Here is a 21,916-nt window from a genome sequence, read left to right on the forward strand (position 1 = left end):
CTCCATCACACATTCAATGATCTCCAGCAACATCTAGCTGATCTCCACAAGGCCGAGATTCAGACATATTTTTCACCTGTAAATGTACTCCCGGACAATCACATGACAAAGCTGGGGGCCTTGCAAACATCACCCAATACACCTTTCTCACGCGGCGGCCATGATAGATCGAAGAAGAGGTCAATGAGGCAAACAGACAAAACTTATTTCTAAAATCAGGTCCCATTTAGTTTTCCCCCAAACCACACAAATTTTCATGATATAAGATAGAATAATAAATATTACAAGAAGTGTTATGCACCGAAAGATGTAGCAATTTAGAATAGTGTAGACTGACCCCATAGTCCCTTAAGAGATGCAAAATAAAAACATAATAATGCAAATTTTTAATGAATTTGCAGCCATTCACTTATTGGTTGATTTCCTAATTGGCAGGCTACCATTGGTCGAACTGCTAATTATGATGGACAGCCTTTTGTTTGCCACATTGAACTCGTTTTAGATCTATCATGGCCGCCGCGTGAGAAAGGTGTATCTCTATAAAAATTGTGAGAATGCCAGGACTGGTGTATAATACTGCCAAAAATGTCTTTTAGAGAACACAGACTTGTCAGCCGATCAATTTTCCTGCTGTTTGACAAGCTACAACAAAGAATAATCTATAGACCTCATCATCATAGACCTAAAGTTGAAGAAAGATGGACAAAGAACAACTAGAAAGCCCAACGTTTTGCGGTGTGATGTCTCATAACTTTCCAGGTCAAAGTTTAACACATACTGTAAAGACATTGACTTACCCCACGACTAAGGAACTTGCTGTTCTTGAACTTCCTAAGAAAGTATGCGATGAAGAACGTCCCGAAGCAGAGAATGGTCGACATCAGCGCCGTGTTGGGCTGGTTCTTGGTTTCCTTCGCCTCGTATCCGTCCGGATCTGCGTACGGGTTAAGATACGCGGGCCCCACAGCAGCAGGCATCGGCATTCTTCTCGAGTTATTTGATTGGCTGTTCATGAGGCTTTCGATGCTGGGGATGGTGGTGTTGACCAATAGCGAGCCGTTTCTGTTGAATACTGGTGGACCTATGCTTTCATCGTAGTAGTAGCAGTCTGAACACAGGGGGTTCTTGGTATACACCTGAAGAAGAAAAGGCGGGGATAAAGATTTATAAATTAGTGTCTTAAGATCCTTCCCAGTATAGGTATTCCACATCTCAAGAAGAACTTCCATGGATGCTGAAAGATTCTTTCTTAGAACTGTCTTTAAGGAACAAACTTCCTTGTGATTATTTCCCTGATGAGTTAAGTGACACACATTATAGAGATGCAGAGAAAAGATTTTGGTGGGTATACATTATTAAACATGAAATAATAATTTTTGCAAAACCTTTATCACAACTTTTAACTGTTCTCTTCCAAGCCTGTATCTGGAATTCTATAATTTTCTAACTTATCGATAATGACATTCGACCATGTGAAGAATATATTGTACACTATTGTTAAGATTTTTGCATTGATAAATATATCAACTACATAATAGTGCTTTTATGCAAAAACCTTCAAATTTACAGATAGTAAAAGAATTTGAAAACTACAGCCAAAAATCAGGTGAACAGTCCCAACTTTAGGTGTACTATAATGGTACATGTACATAGTACATTTTCAGCTCTCTATACAGCCGAATAAATCAAATCAAATCAAATCAATGTTACCAAATATATGAAATCAATACAAACCTTCGATAGAAACTTGAAGACTTCGTAGATGAAGATAAACGAAATCAGGAAGGCGAAGACTTCCTCGGTGAACCTGGTGACGTAGCGGACAAATACGCCCCCCTCGAAGGCGACTGTGATGATACAGATGACCAGTATCCACAAGCCAATCCACAGTCGCCACGTCATGAACTCTATACCGTTACTTTCACAAAACTGTAGATGAAAGTTAAAGAGTCTTTACTATATATAAGATACAACTGAGAATACCTTTAATTATTTTTGCAAATCACTTATTATATTATTAATAAAATAACAAAGGTGTTGTATGACACACACAGCAGACATTCCATCCTAGCTATCAACTCTTGGTTGTGTTGAACCTTAAGAGAGACTTAATAAAAATATAAAATAATTAACATCTAAAAATTAACAAAGTTGAGAAATGAAAGAAAAACTGCACCTCGTATAAACTCTGGTCATACACCAGGAAGGGTCCGGTAGCTGCGATGATGATGATGGGCTGCCCTGCCAGCAGGGAGAACAGGCCGCCACTGATGGCCGTAGCGATGATCATCTCCGACACACCAATGTGGTTATGGGTCTTGTCGCCTGATCGAAAACAGGTTTATAATCAATGCAGGCTTTTAGCTAGGATTCAATTATAGGGGGTCCAAATTTCTTGTAATGCTGCAAGTGCTGCCTTTGCAAATATTGTTGGAAAATTCTCCCTTTGAAAATTTTGAGACTGTATCAATTTCTGATGGAGACCAAATTTTTACCAAGTTGCTCATGCTGATCTGTTTTGCTCATTATATCAAAGATATATCATACCCGGTCCGTATATACGTTCAATATTGGTATCCCTACCAGTCCATATTGTACAGTACGGCCCAGAGCTCTATAGGTCGATTTGAACGAGTCAAACTGGGTTACGTGCGCTGCTGTCAAAAATTTGAACAACTGTTTCATTCCTTTGCCCGGATCTTTTGTTCGAATCGACGCAATGTGCAGTTGATGTAATGTATTTGCTCTTTTTTTTGCGATAAGCTTGTGAGTTTTCTGAAATTGGCAAAGATAGAATACAATATGGGGTATCCGTATAACCTCTGGTCCCAGCCCTCCCGCTGGTCAGATTGGCTTTTGGCCTTGGGCAATACAGAATACCCCGTACGCATGTTGTATTCTATATGTAAAACAGACGGATAACTCACTCAGTAAACCGCCGAAGGTGATAACAGGTGTCACACAGGTGAAGAAGATGAAGAAGAAGGCCATGAGACACTGGAAGTTCAGACCGTCCACGAAGTCGCTGACATAGTAGGGAAACCTCCTCTGGATGTCCCTCTTTAGTCCCCCAAAACACTCTCCCGTCCTCCTCAGGGGGTCATCTTCTGGCTCATGGGAAACACTCTTCTTTAGAACACCTGGGGAGGTACAGTAGAATATTTAACTGCCGAGAAGGTTTAGTTTGTGTGTCTGCGTATACATCAGTGTCTGCGTTTGCGTCTAACAAAAGTAACAAAACTGTAGACAAATCTTCATTTAGTAGTTAGCTAGTAGTAGGGATGCGTACCTAAACCCACGTTTAGGTACAGGTCCGGATTCGAATCCAGAGGTTTAGGTACAGGTCCGGACCTAATGAGTCCGGACCTAAATGCATGGCATTGAATATTATATCATAATATTATGTTATGTTATGTTATAATGGCAAAACAATGTATTAAAAAGTGTAGAAGCATGTTTGAACCAATAAAACGTGTTTATTATGGTAGACACATGATGCAACAGAAATTTGACCCTTGTTGTTTTTCTCTCACTGGGGCTCAGAGACTGCTATGGTGATTTCACAGTAATTTTATCTGTCAAAGTGGCCATCTCCTGACCTGTTATCCTGCCTGGCTGGCACTAATTAGATACAGGTCCAGTACCCGTACACCAGGGTTCGGTATTTTTGTATCTGTACCTAATTGATTGTACCGGTACTGTATCGGTACACTGTACCGGTACACATCCCTAGCTAGGAGGCAAAAAAACGAAAGTTGACTTCGATAATGGGCCCCCTAGCAGTTTTCTACGGTGCTACTGCAGTGGAACTTCTTGTTTTTATATTTTGTTCTTCTACTTTATCATAACAACGATTGCTGTTTTAAATTACATCTGGGGTATTCTACGACCGTTGCCTACCAGGATGTCAGCAGATTAGATTTCTAGGAAATATTTGAATTACATGTACCTGGTCAAATAACATTTTTTTTGTACCTGAACTGATCTTTTGTCACCCACCTGCTGTCTATCTGCAAGTACGTTGCCTTAACATCTTCACAATCTCTTGTATGCCTTTGCATTTGTGTTAAGCAGCGGAATAAACAAATGTTCATAACATTATAATATCTTTTATGGTGGTTAAACCAGAGTCAGTATAATGTTACAGTTAGTAGCTTATATTACCATCCTCATCCTGTAGTTTCTGTCTCCTCCTTCGCAGTCGTTTCCTCTGTAGCCTAGCGATTGGCTCCAGCAGTCGCCTGTCGAAGTCGCCGGGGGGCAGCACGATACTGTCCCCCAGAAACTCGTTTATACCCCTCAGGAGGTCACTACGGTCGTCCGCTCTGTACGCCATTTCGTGGAAGGTCTGGGAAGGGAAAGTTGTGGTGAATTAGTTACAAAGACATTGTCTTCAATATTGTACAGTTGACTTCTTTACTACACAACTAGGGGTGGGTACTGATACAGAAAATTTAGGTATGGGTACGGTTAAGGTCGAGAGATTTAGACCCGAACCTGGACCTACTTGTAATTTTAAGGGAAAACTTGGGTGATACTGAAAGCAACAGGTCCATTTTGCTACAAAGGAATCTGTTTGGTGGCATTTTCAAATCTTTTCTTCGTGTAAACAACACTTATAAGTGCTTCAATCTGTTTTAGACCAAATTTGAATGTAGAAACTACCTGTCTTGAGGGAAAGGAGGCTAGTGTGGCCTTGTAGTTAGGGTGGTTGGTTCAGAACCTAGAGGTCCTGGGTACTGTGCCCTTGGGAATTTGCCTAACTCGGGTGATGAGTATCTACACGTAGCTTTGGCTGGGGACATCCTTTGGATAAGATGTCAAATGGAGGGAGGAAAGATACACCTCAGGCATGTTAAAAAACCCACCACACTTATCGAAAAAACTAGGGCTCCATGCTGGTCCCCTTAAACAAATAATATGCTTGTACTCTAAGCTTCAGTATAAACCTGGTGTATTACGCCATGAGGTGGTTTACTGGGTACAATACAAACAAACCATAGTTCAGCATCCTTACCTCATTAGCCATGAGAGTAGAAATGGAGCGACCAATGTCGTTGTAGTCCGTAGCTCCACTGGTGGGTCCCAACAACACAAACAGGAAGCGGACAGGGAGGGGGACAGCAGTCAGGGTGCCGATCTCTACACCCTGGAGACAACAGATTAGGGACTTTTAGTGTTTAGTTTATGTACATCCATTTACTTTTGCGGTGGTTTAATTTGGTGTCTAACAGAAAGAAAGAAGAGTTGGGACAAACTATATCATATGACATGGAAAAGAACAATCAAACGGACCTATGGAGAAATACTGGTTGTAGTTGGTATGTACATGTACATGTACGGGTATAACAGAAAACTGAGGAGAATTTTGCCTCAGTAGAAAACACTAGGAATGCGGCAAATGTAGGAGAGAAACAAAGGTTTTTGCCGTTGAAACAATTCTGTTGTACAGAAAGCATACAAAAGTACAAAGGTTACATTGTGCTCTTGCAGTAGAGAAGTCATCGAAAAAAAGGGAAAATGAACCCCTGAAATGTTTAAACTTCAATTTACATTTCCACAAGATACTTCAAGGACTATCATAATCTAATACAAACTACAGGATCCAACAACAAAATTTGGGTAATTTTGAAGCCTGTCATTATAAACACACAAATGTGATCTGCAACAACATGAAGTTTAGAACGTTTTCTTGACTCCCTCCCTTACCCTTGCCAGCCTAACGAACGCCATGGTTGGTTTGTCCAGGAAGTCCACAGCTCCCACCAGTACAGTGGTGGCCTCTGCGTCTTCAGGGATCTTCTTCAGGATAGGGACCTTGGCCTTTATGTCCATCTGTGTACTCTTGGTGCTGAGGGTGGATTTAGCTGTTGGGGACTTGTGCAGAGTAGGAGTAACAGCCACTGGTACTGTGAACTGGAAAAATGCAAGACGTACAGTGTTGTTATACACACCTCTTGTAAGACCACTAACTATAACTTCTGAAGAAAAGTTAACTAAGTCTAAGTATGATGGTGCATATTTACACACACACACACTCACTCACTCACTATGATCTGTTTACTGTCCATTGTTGGGCTGGACGTTGTGAGTTTGCTGCTTTGAAGCTTCTTCTGTCAAAGGGGGTAGGCTTTTACAGGTTCATTGTGCGAGTTTCCTCGGATTGACATCATCTACAATGTACCTATCTCCACTCTTCCACAAGAATTCTGGCCCACTACGTACACACTCAGATAAGTTCATGACCTTTCTTGGCAAGTTGTCATAATGCATTAATAATATTAATGGGCCATTCTTTGCACATGGCCATACCAATGGGGTCTGTAGTAGTGCAAAATTTCAAATGGTGATTATAGTGAAAACAAACTTCTTGGCAGAAGTAATGAATAGGCTGTCCACGAACAAGCAGCTAGCTTTACCCACCTGGTTATTGTTGTCAGGTAAGGCGACCTTTAACCCCGCCTCCATGGCGTCCAGACTTGTGGCGGACGGACAGCCGCCTGAGTACTGACTGGTGGATGCCATGCTGTCCTCGCGGTGCCCGAGGAAACCCAGCAGGCTTCCAGACGAGAAGTTGTACGGGATGACCTTGTGACGTTTCTTCTGGTAGAGATGGCTGGATGGACGAAAAACAGGATTTTTCAATTGTCATTCGCAGCAATAAACGTACATTGGTCTGTTTGGGGGTTCACTATTGTTAAAATCCTTGCCCTAGGGATTTGCTACTGCTTGTGTTTTTATCCAAGCACAGCCCTTCTCAATTAAATGTGCTGGGACAGCATTCTTTTGCCTGCATAAGTTTAATAGCTGAGGCTAATACTTGCATTGTATGTGGGTAACTACCCTAAAGACTTCCGACCCAGAAAGTAAATGGGCCTGCATGAACGCATGTTTTTAGCACTCTAAGAGGTTTCTTTTTAGTCAGCCCAACTGCTTTCAAACATTAGAAAGTTTGTTTGTAACTGAAGAAATTAGCAAGCAATGTAGGTACATGATAGCCATGTTTTTGAGGTGATGGTTGTCATGTGTTGTTTGAATGTACTACATGAATGCATTCCCCAGTAAAAAAAAACAAAACTGTACCTGTGTTTAAGCAGAAGAGCCCTCATGATGTCACCCCTGTCCTCAGGTCGGACCTGGTCTGTGATGATCATGTTCTCCACTACATGGTGCATGATGTTGGGCAGCTCCGTCTCATTCAGGTCTAATAGGACAGAGCCTGGAGGAGAAAGAGAGACAAAATGTTAAAGACCATCCTCCTATGCCCGGTCCACAACGGCACTACCCTATTGGCGCCCTGCTATCTAGATGCCTACCAGTGGTTACTATGGTTGTTGCCACAAACCAGCTGAGAGCAAAACAATCAGAGAATAGGCTTTTCTTGGGCTTTTTGTTTTCGAAAGATGTCTCGCAAAGGCCGCTGGGAAGCCATCAGCCAATCATGTTACGTCTTACATAGCTCCATCCTCCTACGCCCAATTCCCAACAGCTGATTGACCATATAAAGGTAAGCTCATTAATATTCATAAGCAGGGCGGTTAGTAACTCATCTGAGTGCACAAGAAAGCAGAGGTTACACATGTACAAGGAGTTTCGACACGACTGTGGTCCCTCTGCGTAGGAGAATGGTTAAAGACATGACAGTCCCATTGTGCAAACTTTAACTTCATGGCATAAAACTGATGAAAATGTATTTCGTAGCGTTAAAATGCATGATTTTCTATCATCGAAAATCGATTTGGGCAACCAAACAATGAGTGGGACATAAAAAAAAATTAAAAGCTTTAACAGCCCACCCTACCACACATGCAGGATTGACTCTCGCGGCAATGCCTTACGATATCACCCCTGCCTTTTCAGCCTCAGAAAAACGGTACTAGGGACGTGGCTACTAACCAACTGTCAGCCAATCAGAGAAATGCCTTCATGTTATCCAAAGGCTGTGTGGGAGGGTGAGACAGCCCTGCTGTGTTGTATTCACTACAACAGATGGACTTTTGACCTTGCTACTGACCTTGCTCCAGCCCCTTCCTGAGCTCCAGTAGACTGTGGAAGGACAGCGAGGAAACGTGGGGTTTGCCCCACCGCTCCGCTCCCTGTTGGACGTCCTCCTCAAACTTGATCCACCGAGCGCTCTCGTTCCACACCAGCTCCCCCTCTTCACCTGTGGCATGCAGCGTGTCCAGTTCCACAAACACCTGGTGGGGAAAAAGTGTTCCATTCTGGTATTAGGAGGATTATTTTAGAGATCAGTCTCATTTTGGCATGGCCGCTGCTTCCTTTGATGTCTAGTATCAATTTTGGTTGTTGAGAGGTGTGAAAGACCCCTAAGGACTGCAAAAAAAGTGGTTGCTGGTTGGGTAACACAGGTGGTTGCTTGGGAGAGGGTCTTGACTATGTAAAAATGGACGGGACTGTTTCAATGTGTCTTCTGACGGCAGGTGGTTGCCTGCACCATGTGGTTGCTCGGCCAAGTTTGACTGAGTTAGATGGATGGGAAAATTTTGGAAAGCATTGTAGAAAAAATAATAGACTAGACATGGATTGCTTTTTCGAAAATGCAGAATGATTTTCCTGCAGACCTATGTCAAGAATTTTAGTACTCACTTAGGCTTGCCCTATAGTATTCTGTGCAAGAAAAAAAAGAAAAAGAAGATCCCTAGGTGGCCCTGGGTCATTAACATAATAAATGCCTCTGAATTCCTTCATTGAAATTAAGAAGAAGAAAGAAGAAGTCCAGCAAAAAGAATATGTTTTCTCTATTCCCTATTTCTCTACTAGAAATGTTGGCTGCACAACATACAACAAAGTCTAGAATGTCAGAACATACAGTCATGCAGAACAAAGTGCATTGTATAATCTAAGGTTAAAGCATCTCTTCAGAGTTTGAATCTGAGCTTCAAAGTTATACTTTTCTGACATTAAAACTTTGGGATTATTTATATCCTGATGTCTGATAACTATCAAGTATTACCTCATGAGGACTCCTGTCCAATGACTTCTTGGCCTGCACTGATATTTTCTTCTGGGGCTTGCTCTGTTTCCCGATGTACACCATGGAGCTGACATTGGGCTTCTTAATCCTGTGTCTCCTCCGGCCGGGGACGTCTTCAAGACGATGGCCTGGAAGGATGAAGAAAGGGAAATTTTGTCTTCTTGAGTGAACACTTTTTATCAGAATTTATTGCCTTTAAAGCTAACTGTAAAAACTTTTTTCTTGTACTTTGCAAGCTGCCATATTTACAGCTAGTGTGTAGTACGAAATTAATGTAGGAAAAAAGATGTAATTTCACTGGACAAATCTTTACGCTCATGAGAGATTGCACCATTCCATTGGCATATGCTAAGCACCAACAGCAATGCTTTTATGGTGATGAGAGGCAGTGCTATTTTGAGCCAATCAGCTTTAACAAATTTTTGGTGATGAAATGTGGTGCCATGCCATTGGCCTATCCTGAGCCAATCAGCAAAAATTGTAATCAAACTGAGAGGTGGGTCATGTGATTGGTCCATTCTGAACTAATCAGTAACCACGTAATCAAATGCGAGATGGTGCCATGTGATTGGTCCATTCGGAGCCAATCATCAACAATTATATAATCAAATAAGGGGTGGGGCCATCTGATTGGTCTATTCTGATCAAATCAACAACAATAAAAAATCTTGAGGTTTTGTCATGTGATTGGTCCATTCCAAGCCATTCAGCTGCAACAAGTCTGAATCTGTGCCAAATTTCCATCAGTAATTCTGACCACTCACTGATCATCTCGTTGAGATCCGGCGTAAGTAGTTTCTGCGCCTCCTCCTGTTCCGTGGGCATCTTGTGATAGATCTCGGCGTCCATCTTGGTCATGCTGCCGATACGCAGTCTGTCCATGGGCGTGGGAACCTTCTTGTGATGATGGTGATGATGATGATGGTGCCCATGGTGATGGCTATGGTGATGGCCATGATGGTGTCTATGACTCTTCCTCTTATAGGCATCCTTCTCACCCTCACGGAAGTGTGGCATCTCACTGAAAGTGTCAGAAATTGAGACAATGTCATTGTCATGAGATGATTTTTGACGCAATGGAAAATGATGGGTTGCACATTTCAGATGTAGTTTTGGTCAATTGAGCCTTTTTTGAACGTTTCACATTCTGTTTGGTGGTGCAGTATTGTTGGTGAGCAGAGGATCATAAGTTGCATGTTGCACGTAAAATAGTCCGCCACAACTGAAATTGCCATTCGACACCAGTTATGCAAATGACATTACGCAAAAGACCCAATGCAGTGCAAGGCAAAAGCCGTTATAAATAAATAAATTATCTTATTTTTGAGCTGAATACAATTCAGTTTGTATGGAAACAAGTCTTCTATAATTACACTTGATGCGCTGGTCACTTAGTCACATTGTCTGTGCTGGTAAGAGTAAAAAAATCCTTCTTCAACACATATGGCTTTCATGCTAAGATACATGACTTTGTCACCTGCGTTCTTCCTGTAGTAACTTCTCTCTGTATGGAAAAAGAAGTGCCTTCACAGTGATCCCTGGGTCCCCATGTTTTGTCCAGAAAAATCATTTTCAGAACTTTAGAAGATTGTCTACTAACATAAAATAGTAAAGACTAAGAGTTCTAACAGTGATCTCAGATATACAAAGAAGAACACAAGAAAGCACAAACAAACACTTACTTGAGTCTGTCGTCAGCTTCCGAATTCTTAGCATCTTCTTCTGCTGTTGTCACCAAGGTGAACACAGCTTCTTCGTGATCATCCTCCTCAACATCTCCTCCTATTATAAACTAGAAACATACAAAAAGTAGTATTTTTAATGTAAGGGCTTGAACAGTACTGATGTGCAAGTAAAATATTTCTTAAAATGGTTTACTTAGCTCTCCATTCCACTAGACTGTGTTTCAATCTTGCTGACTAAATTGGATTGTATAATGCTAATAGCCTTGATTTCATAATATAGTAGCAGTATGACTGGAAATTATACAACAAAACAAAAAGGGCATTAAAAATCTGGGTTTATATATGAAATTTGTTGATGGCTCAGTCAAATTTTACATTTTGTGAATTACAGCATCATTGCAGCATGTCACACTAGAGGAATACATTTTGTAGACGTATCTTCAAGTTGACTGTCTATCACAATTAGCAGCTCAACCAATGAGAGACTGGAAATTATCCGTTTGACCAATGAGAGAAAGCGGCTGCATGTCAAACGTTTTGAATTTCTATGTTCTTGTTTTGCATTTCTGCATTTTGATGGAAGTGGGCAAACCTATTTACATACATAGTACAATTCAATTTGTATTAGGATGTACAAGACCAGGGCTTTAGCCAGCTCGAATTTTTTTCCGTCAGCCAATTCCAATCAACGTGAAAACCGCGAAAACTCATTTTCCCTATGACTCTACAAAGTAGTAAGTGTTGCCATGAGACCTTGAAAAACAGGTTTTAATGAGATTATCGTATGCGAAAGAGCGCCGACACACATTGTCAACAATCATAACAATAGCAAAACAAACAGTGTGTGGCTTTTACAGTCGTGGACGGCGTCCCCAAGCCGCCTGTAGCTTCCACCAAGGATTTTTGTCCGTCAAGGTTGACGGATTGGTTTTAAAATTTTTCCGTCAGACGCAGCAAATTTCCGTCAAGTGACGGAAAAACGGACGCTGGCTAGAGCCCTGTACAAGACACAACATTTGGAAAGATGGTTGTTTGCAAAATGTAGTTCTTACAGTTGCTTTCTTCTGCGAGGCTGTCACATCCACGTCTCCCGTGTTGTCTCCTGCCGCCACCGCATCAGCGCCATCCACCAACGACTTCTGCGAGTCTTCGCGCGTCTTAAAGGACGACGAGTTCTTAAGGATGCTCTTCAGTTCCTTTGAGGAATTCTCTCTGCTGATGTCACCCCTTAACAGAGCTACCTGACTCGGGGACGGCCGGACGTTTGGGTCGGCATCGGAGTTACTTTCCCTCCCAGAGTCCTTTCGGGCTAACACTTTCGCCAGAGCAGCCTTGGCGCTTCCCAAGCTTGTCGCAGATTCTTTGGACGAACTTGGCTCAGGCGATGCCCTCGCTTCAGTTATGGCGCTTGTCACAGTCTCAGGCTCTTCAACTGACTCTCCAGGGGTCTTTTCTTGAAGAGCATCACTTCCCGAAACCTCAGAACTTGCTGTGTCTTGGATGGATTCCTTGGAAGACGTCTTGGACGGTGCTTTGATGGAAGCATTGGAGGGTTCCTTGCAGAGCTTGCTTGTTAGGCTTTCTTCACTCTCAGCTGTTGCTCCTAGGTCGGGAAATCCTCTTACAGCTGCTTCGTACGAATCCGTCCTGACGATCGAAGCCTTCGTCGAATCGGACGTCTCCGCTTTCTCTTCCTCCTTCTCTTTAACATCTTCAGAGCCATTGTCCACATCGATCATTACCATTTCAACATCGCAAGGCTTCTTTGCATCCTTAGGCTTTTCCTTGCGGTGCCGTTTGGATCCTTTTCTCGGCTTGGAGACATCTGTGTCCTCTATAGAAGGCGAGGAGTATCTGCGGTGGATGTGGGTCTTGAGAGGATGGTGCACGTGAAGATGGACATTCCTGTGGGCTGTGAAAAAATCACACTTTTTGTCATAAGCAAATGAATACAATGTGCAATTTTCAGACACTACACTTCTACATGACAAAAGTAGCCCTCCATATATAGTAACCACTGGCTTAGTCTTTTCACTTGTTGGATAAAGGAGAATTCTTTATACATAACCAGCAAGTACCTAGTAATACTTTGTTTACGTTATCTGTTATTAGCAAAGATTGCACCACACAGTTTATCTATTCACAACGGAGGATGGTGTCCAAGTTACAATGAGAGAGGAAAGTTCATTTGTCTGTTACTATTTTCAGGACTGGTTTGCTACTGAAGAAACTTTGCCAACTTGAACACTAGTGCCCCCAGTAGTGGCATCCTTGTTAGATAGCTTTAAACCATGCTTGCAGCCACAATTGTGCTAGGTTAGGCGTGAGATATCGTTCAAGACTGCGGTGCCACATGCCTGCAAAGCTGGTGTGTTATGCCAAAGAAAAGCTATGTACATTAGTACAAGCTACTTATATATTACTATAGGTGATAGTTAAATATGATGCCTGATTAGAAAGTAGACCAGATGTTGTTATTGTCTGGCTTGAACATATTACATAAGAGACCACCAAGAAATGGCCAGAAAGGCCAGTTGGTCCTTATGTGAAGTGATCCATACAAGTTTGACTATTATCAATGGACAGATGGTCCTTATATGTAGACTCTGAGGTGATCAAACGTACAGGTTTGACTGTATATCAACGGACAGGTGGTCCTTATGTAGAGGTAATCACATGCAAAGGTTTGACCATATATTAATATGCAGGTGGTCTTTATGTAGAGGTGATGACAGCAGATGAAAATGCAGCAGAAGCAAATTACTGCAGTTAGATCAGGCTCCACCCTTGAGGCGTTGCCAAAAAACACCAAGCAGATACAGAAACGTCCTCAGACTGGAGAGACTTACTTTCTGGACTGTCCCAATCGAATCGTCGAGAGGGGCGGGGGCTAGGGGTGGGGCAGTCTCTGATTAGGGGGAGGGGGGATCGAGGGGCCTCTGGGGGTGGGGGAGGAGGTCATAGTGAGAAAAATGAGGAAGGAAAAGCACCAGGAAAGAAAAAAAGCAAGAATCAAGTTGAACATTACAAACTGTGACAATTAATGGAAGATTAATTGAAAAGATTAAAATTATCAGACTAAAATGAGGAAAAGTTTTGATTAAAAGGAATGACAAAGATGTGAAAAATCGTCAAGTTTAAAAGAAGAAAAATATTACCAGAACGATGGTTTACTGAAGACTAATAATAGTAAATAAGAAAGAATAAGCAAAGTAGAAAAAGAAAATAATTAATAAGATTGGCCTGAACAAACAGATATCAAAGTGCCAGTGGGATAAATTTATTCAATCATTCAGGTACAAATTTGTTGTTCTTTCCTGACAACATCTAGTATCATGTTGTATTAGGGACCGTACGGCATTTAGCGAGGGGGGAGGGCCGGTCGCCAGGGGGGGGAGGGCCAAGCAAAAAAATATTTTGCCAGGGGGAGGGCCTAGCAATTTTTTTTTTACTTGGGGGGAGGGCCAAGCAAAAAAAAAATAGCTTGGTCTGCCAGCAAAATATGTCCCTTAAAGTTCAAGAAACGGCGTTTCAGAGGATCAAGATTTCAAAATTTTTCTGGACCTCTGCAAGGGATTGCCCGAGGTTGGCGCTCGGGACACAGTGAAAATGCGAAAGGGAGGGGGCGGGGCTTATGCATGACGCCTTCGAAAACCTTCTTCACGCATAGAAATGTTATCAAACTCTAGATTAGTCTGCCAGCAAAATTTACCCCTGTCTTATTGCCCTCAAAATGTAAGAAATGGCGTTTCAGAGCTCGAGGGTAAATATTTGCAAATTTCCCTGGATCCCTTTTGACGTGACCGGCCTCGCGCCTTTGATGACCGACATCGTGATAATGTGTTTGGGGGGGATTTAATTTTGTATTTCTAAATGGAAATGCTATTAAAGTTAGCTTTGTTTGTCAGCAAAATATCTCCTCAAACTGAAGGAAATAGCTTTTAAGAGGGTCAAGATTTCAAAATTCTCCCGGACCTACCTTGCGATTCTTCGTGCCTTTGGCGCCGAACATGGTGTTCGGAACGTCGTTCTCAAAAACTTGAAACCCTCGTATCTTTTTTTTCATAGAAATGTCATCTAACCAGCAAATTTTCCCATAAAAAAGCAATGCAGGAAATCGTGGCAAAAAAAGCGTGGCATTTCTAAAAGATCTCCTGCAAGTCTGCGGTCTCACGCCCGCCGGCGGCTAGAGAGAGGCGACCGGTCTTACCCCGCCGTGGGAAAATCAGCGTCACACGTTGGCGCCCCCCTCCCCACTACAGTTTTGGAAGTCGAATCGTGCTGTCGTTTTGGTTTTCATTTTTTCCCCCGATTTACCGTAAGTTATTACCACCACAGAACCAAGAAAAAGTCCAACATATATGTAAATTGAAAATAGTTTCCGTCAAGCCGCTCAGGCCCGCGCCCGCGAGCTTGCAATACGTAAATTTAGGGAGCGGGGCGCGCGCCGCTTCGTGGCGCAAATCTACTAGAAATCCAGGTACAAAATGCTTTTTAGGTGTTGTTTTAATATCAAAACAATGAAATAGCTTCTATAAAGCAAATATTTATGCCTCTATGAAGCAGATATTTATCCCTCTATTTAGCAGATAGTTTGAGCCATTCTGTTTTCCTTTTTTTTTACTAGGGGTGAGAGATCTGCTTCTCGATGAAAATCATGAAAAAGTATGACGCAAAGCACATTTCCAAATGCGGGAGCGCAGTGTTTTATTGGCGTCTTGAATATTTTTTTCAAAGTTGATAGGAGGGGGGAGGGCCAAGCAAAAATATTTTGTCTTGGGGGGAGGGCCTAGCAAAAAAATTTTTACCTGGGGGGAGGGCCATGCAAATATTTTTTGACCCGACCCTCTGGCGACCGGCCCTCCCCCCTCACTAAACGCCGTACGGTCCCTTACTTTATGGTCTTTAGTGAGAAATAACTATAATAGCAATGGGTTATAATATCACAGAATCAAAGCCAATACTTACTAATGATGGAGTCCTTTATGTGATGTTAAAAATCCATTGCTATTTTCCCAACTAAAGAGCACACTGTACATTTTGTAGACAATACGATTCAAAGATTAGACTTTTTTTTTCTAAAAGAACACTTTTACCAAAATGATGGATGAAATTCCCATTCACTGGCACTTAAAGAAAAGAAATGACGTCTTACCTTGATAGTCGTCTTCATCGACATGCAGTTGTTTAACCCTTGAACTGTGGGTGGGTATGGGGGAGACTGAGGGCAAGTGGAACTTCTCCACTGGTGTCAGAACCTTGTTCATCTGGTCCTGCAGTGATGGGTGTCTCTGCCTGGGGGCGCTGCTGCTCTCCCCACCAGCAGCACCACCTCCTTCCGCCTGGGCCTGAAAGTACATAATATCAAAGAGGTTATATAATATATAAGGTCATCTATTTAGTAAAAAAGAGGTAAAAGGTAACCCATATCCCTTTGAGTCTGTAGGGGCATCACAAAAATCAGTCAGACATAGTATTACACTTATTGTTGACAGTTTTTGGCATCTGTCTGTCTCGGAAGACATTGGTAGGCAGACAGGGTGGGTTTAACGTGACCCATCTGCCTGGCATGTACTTGGGTTTTTAAGGTGAAGGAGGGGTGTTCACTTCCTTCTCCAACCTCTCGTCTACTGGCACACTAGTCCTACAGGGGAAACTGTATGCAATATGTGAGACGGCTCCAGCAGATGCAGGTTTGTTGTTTTGGAGTTTCCGTCTCCTTGGAGGACTTTCGACCAAGGATGTAAGGGGTTCCTCCTACCCCTGACTCATGTGTCATGGCGGCTGCGTCATGCCCGAACATGCCCCTATGGCCTGTTGCTGCCACAGGGGTGTCACTGCCACTAGCTGCAGCTAGGTACTCATTCACAACTGAGTTAAGTGAGGAAAGTCGTGTAAAGTGCCTTTCCCATGGGCACAAGATCGGTGACACGGCAGCCGGATTCGAACTCAATCAGGACCTCTTGGGCCTGAGACCAACATGCTGTCAATTGCGCCACATGATCTCATTACAGTAGACACTACAGTAGACACATACTGGGACACTTTTCTATTGTGATTCCAATGCATGACTGAAGGATACACATGTGAAACCCAATGGCAAAACATAGCCTGACCAATTGCTCCATACAGTCAACACAAGGGCCTGCCAGCCTGCTGTCTGCTATGCTCTCCTCCTAGGAGTGATTGATTACCGTGAAACTCATGAGAAACACATTGGAATTCAATGACAGTCTCTAATTGCTGATGAGGAAACCTTTCTGATAATGTATCCTCCAAAGCAAAGATTAGGAACCCTCTGACTAGGAAAAAAAAGGGAGGATACACACAGGACATATCTCCTCTTTTGCTGGGTGTGTTTTTCCTGTGTTTCACCTGAGTTTTGACTATTGGACTGCAGGTCCCATATGCCTTTTGAGGCTGTAGGGGCAATGGGGTGTTATCCACCGTGTCCATGGCACGGTATTGGAAGGCGGAGCCCATCCCTCTCCTTCTACCCATTCTCCTACGCAAAGGCGAAACAGAGTCGTCAGAGGGACTCCATCTGTTTTCACCTCTGCTTGCCTGAGGTTAATATATGGGTACCGGGGGCGTCGCCACAAACCAGCTGCCAGCCAATCAGAGAACAGGCGATGAGAGAGCTTTCAACAAGCTAAAGCTGTCCCGCAATGGCCGCTGGGAAGCTATCAGCCAATCATGTTACGTATTACCATGATGGCTTTGTTTGCTCACCATGCCGACGCCCGATCCCCAACGGCTGACTGCCCATATGAGGGTAAGCTCATTAATATTCATAAGCAAGGCACCCCTAATAACCGAATACTGTGGCTGAGTTGTCAGGGGTGATATCATAGGCTTTGCCGTGATTGTCAACCCTGAGTGTGAGGATGCTTCTACCTCCTTTCCCAATTGCAAAACATTGTACCATTTAACGCCAGTGGGTCTTAAACAAGATGTCCCTGTAGCTCAACTGGTAGCAATCTCAGTTGACCTCCTGGGTCAAATCAGTTGGTGACCATGATTCAAACCTCCTTCTTCGTACACAGAGCTAAAGCGTAGACACTAAAAGGTTACGCTGTTGTTTGAACATACAAAAAAATGGAGATATATAGTCAGGATTGAATACTCTGCTTGCGTCAAGCTTGCTGACACGTTTCAAAAACAGTGTACAGTGAAGTCACCGACATAAGTTGAACAGAAAAAAAATGAAGACATATTGAGTACGTTCAAGTTTTAACAGAAAAAATGGAGATATACATGTAGTCATCAGGATTGAATGCTTCTTTTGCGTCAAGACAATGTACAGTAAGTCACCAACATAAGTTGAACAGAAAAAATGAAGACATATTGAGTAGGTTTAAGTTTTAACAGAAAAAAATGGAGATGTATGTACCTCCATTTTGTTACGATTCAAAGGCATCTTTGTGTTGTGCTAGGCGACACATTCCGTAAACACTAAACATGAAGTCTTCCTGATCTAGACCTTGAACAAAATAAAATGGAGATCAATTAGTATTATGAAGACTGATACACTTTGCTTTAGTCCAGCTTGGCGACCCATTTAGCAAAATATAAACTTAGACTTTAGAATCTGACATCTACTGTAATATAAATGGCTTGTTTTCGGATGTTGTGGTCTCTCAAGAGAGAGTAATTGTGATTAAAGGGACCAGCCTTGTTTAAGATGCAGACAAAGATCTTATTAAGTAAAGGTCTTACATAAGGTTGATGTTTTGAATGTGGAGGACTTTGCTCCTTGCGGACTTTGTTTGAATGACAAGGAAAAATTCCACAGCAACATCAACGTAAACAGGTAATAGACCGAGGGTTAGGGTTGAAGGTTTGGGATAGATTTAGCATTACATTAGAGTTAGGCGTTAGGGTTTACAGTAACTTGTAATTTCCGGTACATGTTTAAGAACTTTAAGAATGAAAATGTTCTAATCACAAATAAACTCAGTGCAGTAACAACATATCTTCACTATGTTGTTTTGACCTCGAAGGAACAAGCTGTCATAAGGGAAGCTTGGAGAAATTTTGAAATCCTGACCCGCTGAAATGTCATTCCCTGCACTTAAGGGACATATTTTGCTTGTCAACTAAGCTAAAATTTCTATTAGCAAAAAAGGTTTTTTAGAGCAACGTTACAAAACCAAAAATACACAGCATAGCAGATCCAAATCACAGCGTATGGGTCCCCTATGCTTAAAAAAATTGGTACAATGGCCAAATGGGTGGAGCAAGGAGGTTGAATGTTCGCCTTGCACTCAGGATACATGTAGGTTGTGAGTTTGATCCCTGGCAGAGTCATACCAAAGACTTTAAAAATGGTACGTACTGCTTTCTCTGCTTAGCACTCAGCACTAATGAGGAAGTGTATGGGAGTCAGTACCAGTGGACTAGCCAAGAGAGTCCTGCTATAGTGGCTTGTACAAATGTGTGGCCCATGGGCAGCAGAAATGGAGATGGGTGCCTCCGCTAAGAATCTGCTACAGATGTACAAAATGTACAAGCATCATGCTGAAAAAGACTGACAAGAAGTCTACCAAATCTCCCTAACACCATCTATAGAATGGGCCTTTTAATTTCATTCTTCTAGTGCACTGGGAACAACAACTTTAACTTTAAGCCAGGATTTTATCCATTTTAAAGATGACTTTCCATTTTGTAACAAACTTTTAGCTGACGCTCTTACCACGATGATACAAATTCAGAGAACCGCGACTGATGAGTTTCATAAAAGGACGCATGACTACACGTACCGAATAGGAAAACTTCTGTAAATATTGCATCAGTCACAGATGCTTAGCTCAACCAAATCCTGCTAAACTCTTCCCTCAACGTTTCAAAAAACACACTTACTAGCAAGTGATGAAGACAGTTCTTCGGGCAATTCATCACTGCGCCGTTTAAGAGCGGCTCCCGTTCGGAAGACATGATTTTCATCGTGGACGATTTTGTGGTACGCCGCTTTCGCAGCGCGTTACGCCAAATGAAAAAAATAGGTGTGTCGTGAGCTTCCAAAGGTTTTGCTAGCAAATATTAGTACACATTCCCTTGTCAGGGCATGAAGATGCTGTATTTACAAAAGTGAATGAAAAACACCACCCACAATTCTTATTGTTAAAGTATCAAATTGTATAGTTCTTATACTATAGTTGACTAATAGTGTCCAAAAATGGCTAGAGCAAAATTACCGGAATATCATTGAAAAAATACGGACAGAGAAAAATAACAAATTTGTTGATGTGGGTGTACTGCAAAATATTTGTACGCCAAAAATAAATAGCATGTGACAGGCTTTGTTGGTATAGTCAATATTGTTGTCAGGATGCCACGTCAGATGTTTACCTGTATAACAGGCGTGGAGTTAAAAAATCACAGCCCACACCTTGAAATCATAGTCGTCGTCATAGTTGACCAAACATTTCAAAATGGTAACAGCAAATTTTCGGAAGATTACTGAATTCTTCAATGATGCCACTGAAATGGTGGATTGCTCATGACAGAAATATGGAGTCGGTCAGTCGAGACTTTGGGTAAGTCCAATTTTTGTGTTTAGATATTACAGTTCATCTTTGATCAAGAATAACTTCTACCAACACAGATGAACTTCCATTAAGCAGAACGAATATTTTGACAATTGAAATGATATTGGGCCGCATGATTGCAATCAAGTCACAGAATTTAAAACAGATGTGAAAGAAATTTTTTCTAAAAGTTATATGAAGTATTTTTCTTAATACTTTTAGTGTGGAGTGAGATATGATAATAATTTAGATGGTTCAGAACATGTATGGTAATGCCATGTGTATGTGTGTGTGTCACTGTGTTGTGTGTGTGTGTATGTGCATAAAACGTTGTGTGTGTGTGTGTGTGTGTGTGTGTGTGTGTGTATGAGTGACTGTGTGTGCATGTGCATATACAATGTGTGTGTGTGTGTGTGTGAGTACACGTACTGTCTTGTGTATTGTGTCAATTTTTGTATGTGTGACTGTGTTGTGAGCATCAGTATAATATTGTGTGTAATTATAATATTAAGTATACATTGTACATGACATTGTATGTTAGATTGTTTAAACACAAATATCATGAGTGTGCACTTTTATAGCATTGTTTCCTCCAGTACATTTATGCACATAATCTGTAACGGTTACCCCACAATCTCGCAAATCAGCAAAACTATTCCCGCAATACCTTGAACTTTTTATGTGTGTCATGCCTTATCTGCAAGGTATACAACTAGTGCAATAAAGCAAAGCTTTATTATCAACAAGAGGTTTTCCGAACAAAAGAACACCAGTCCGTATGCGTTACCTTGTGGTCTACGCGCAAACACCCCAATATATCTCTGACAATCGAATGAATAAGGGAAAAAACAAATTTATATTGCACGGTCTAAAGTCCAGTGATAGGGCCAATTGGCCTCCTTGATAAGGTTATTGAGACACAGCAAAAGGGGTCAAGGATTCTGACATACACGTACGACCGGTTGTAAATTGTTGCTTTTACAGGACCGGTGCATTAATGAAGTTTTCCACAGTGACTCTGAATGATGCAACGTTATGCAATCTTTTCCTGCTATCTGGTTCCTTTACTAAAATACAAATTGGACGCCAAATGGCTATAGGGAGGGGCACCGATTGCAAAGGAATGGGTCTCGCTGGCACAAGTTAATACTGCGACCCTTCTCCTTTCACCCAAGGCCAGTCATTTGGTTGAATTGCTAGAAGTGTATTCAGGGTAACGCGGTGTGATTTTTGTAAACAATTTTGCAACCTTCACATCTTTCCTGACATTTATACAACATTTTCTGAACAATAGAAAAGACAACATTCAAGCATTTCCCTTCCCAGAAGACACTTTAATTATTAGTCTACTATGAAAGCATTTTAGAACCCCAAAAAAAACATTCTTGGAGAATGTCTTGAAAATATTCTCAAAGATAAGACATTCTTGGAAATGTCTTGTGCCCACTTGACATTTTCGAAAAAACTAAAAAGACATTTTTGGCCTTATTACTACTAGTTAAACTGTATAGCTATCTTAGAAGACAGAGGGTTATAAGAATTGCATTGAGAATCTTATTTTACTCTGAAAGTTTCTTTGTTTCACAAAGGGCTATTTCATCTCCTTTTCAGAAAATTCTAAAGGATGCGCCAAAAATAGTTACTCAAGCAACTGGATATGGTTTTGAAACGGTCAGACGTTTCGGAAAGAATCCACTTTCCTTCGT

The 21,916-nt window shown here is 41.8% G+C and overlaps 1 protein-coding gene across 12 annotated transcripts in view; it reads right to left on the minus strand.

The window, feature by feature from the left end:
- The window catches only part of LOC118405237 (anion exchange protein 2-like), a 52,872-nt gene that overhangs the window by 15,201 nt on the left and 15,755 nt on the right, over positions 1–21,916 (minus strand). For 10 of the 12 annotated variants that reach the window (XM_035804629.1, XM_035804623.1, XM_035804630.1 and 7 more), the window contains 16 exons: positions 15,836–16,028; positions 11,733–12,592; positions 10,678–10,787; positions 10,473–10,499; positions 9,760–10,016; positions 8,975–9,123; positions 8,015–8,198; positions 7,084–7,219; positions 6,424–6,616; positions 5,710–5,916; positions 5,018–5,149; positions 4,165–4,348; positions 2,928–3,140; positions 2,177–2,325; positions 1,735–1,929; positions 798–1,136 (listed from right to left, as the gene is read on the minus strand). In XM_035804629.1, the coding sequence (XP_035660522.1) occupies positions 798–1,136; positions 1,735–1,929; positions 2,177–2,325; positions 2,928–3,140; positions 4,165–4,348; positions 5,018–5,149; positions 5,710–5,916; positions 6,424–6,616; positions 7,084–7,219; positions 8,015–8,198; positions 8,975–9,123; positions 9,760–10,016; positions 10,473–10,499; positions 10,678–10,787; positions 11,733–12,592; positions 15,836–16,028 (3,528 nt within the window). Of the gene's footprint in view, positions 1–797; positions 1,137–1,734; positions 1,930–2,176; positions 2,326–2,927; positions 3,141–4,164; positions 4,349–5,017; positions 5,150–5,709; positions 5,917–6,423; positions 6,617–7,083; positions 7,220–8,014; positions 8,199–8,974; positions 9,124–9,759; positions 10,017–10,472; positions 10,500–10,677; positions 10,788–11,732; positions 12,593–15,835; positions 16,029–19,542; positions 19,687–21,916 lie in introns of those variants that run through there. The other 2 variants (XM_035804626.1, XM_035804622.1) reach the window with 2 other exon arrangements.

The sequence above is a fragment of the Branchiostoma floridae genome, chromosome 18 (genome assembly GCF_000003815.2).
Source record: "Branchiostoma floridae strain S238N-H82 chromosome 18, Bfl_VNyyK, whole genome shotgun sequence".
Taxonomy (NCBI): Eukaryota; Metazoa; Chordata; class Leptocardii; order Amphioxiformes; family Branchiostomatidae; genus Branchiostoma; species Branchiostoma floridae.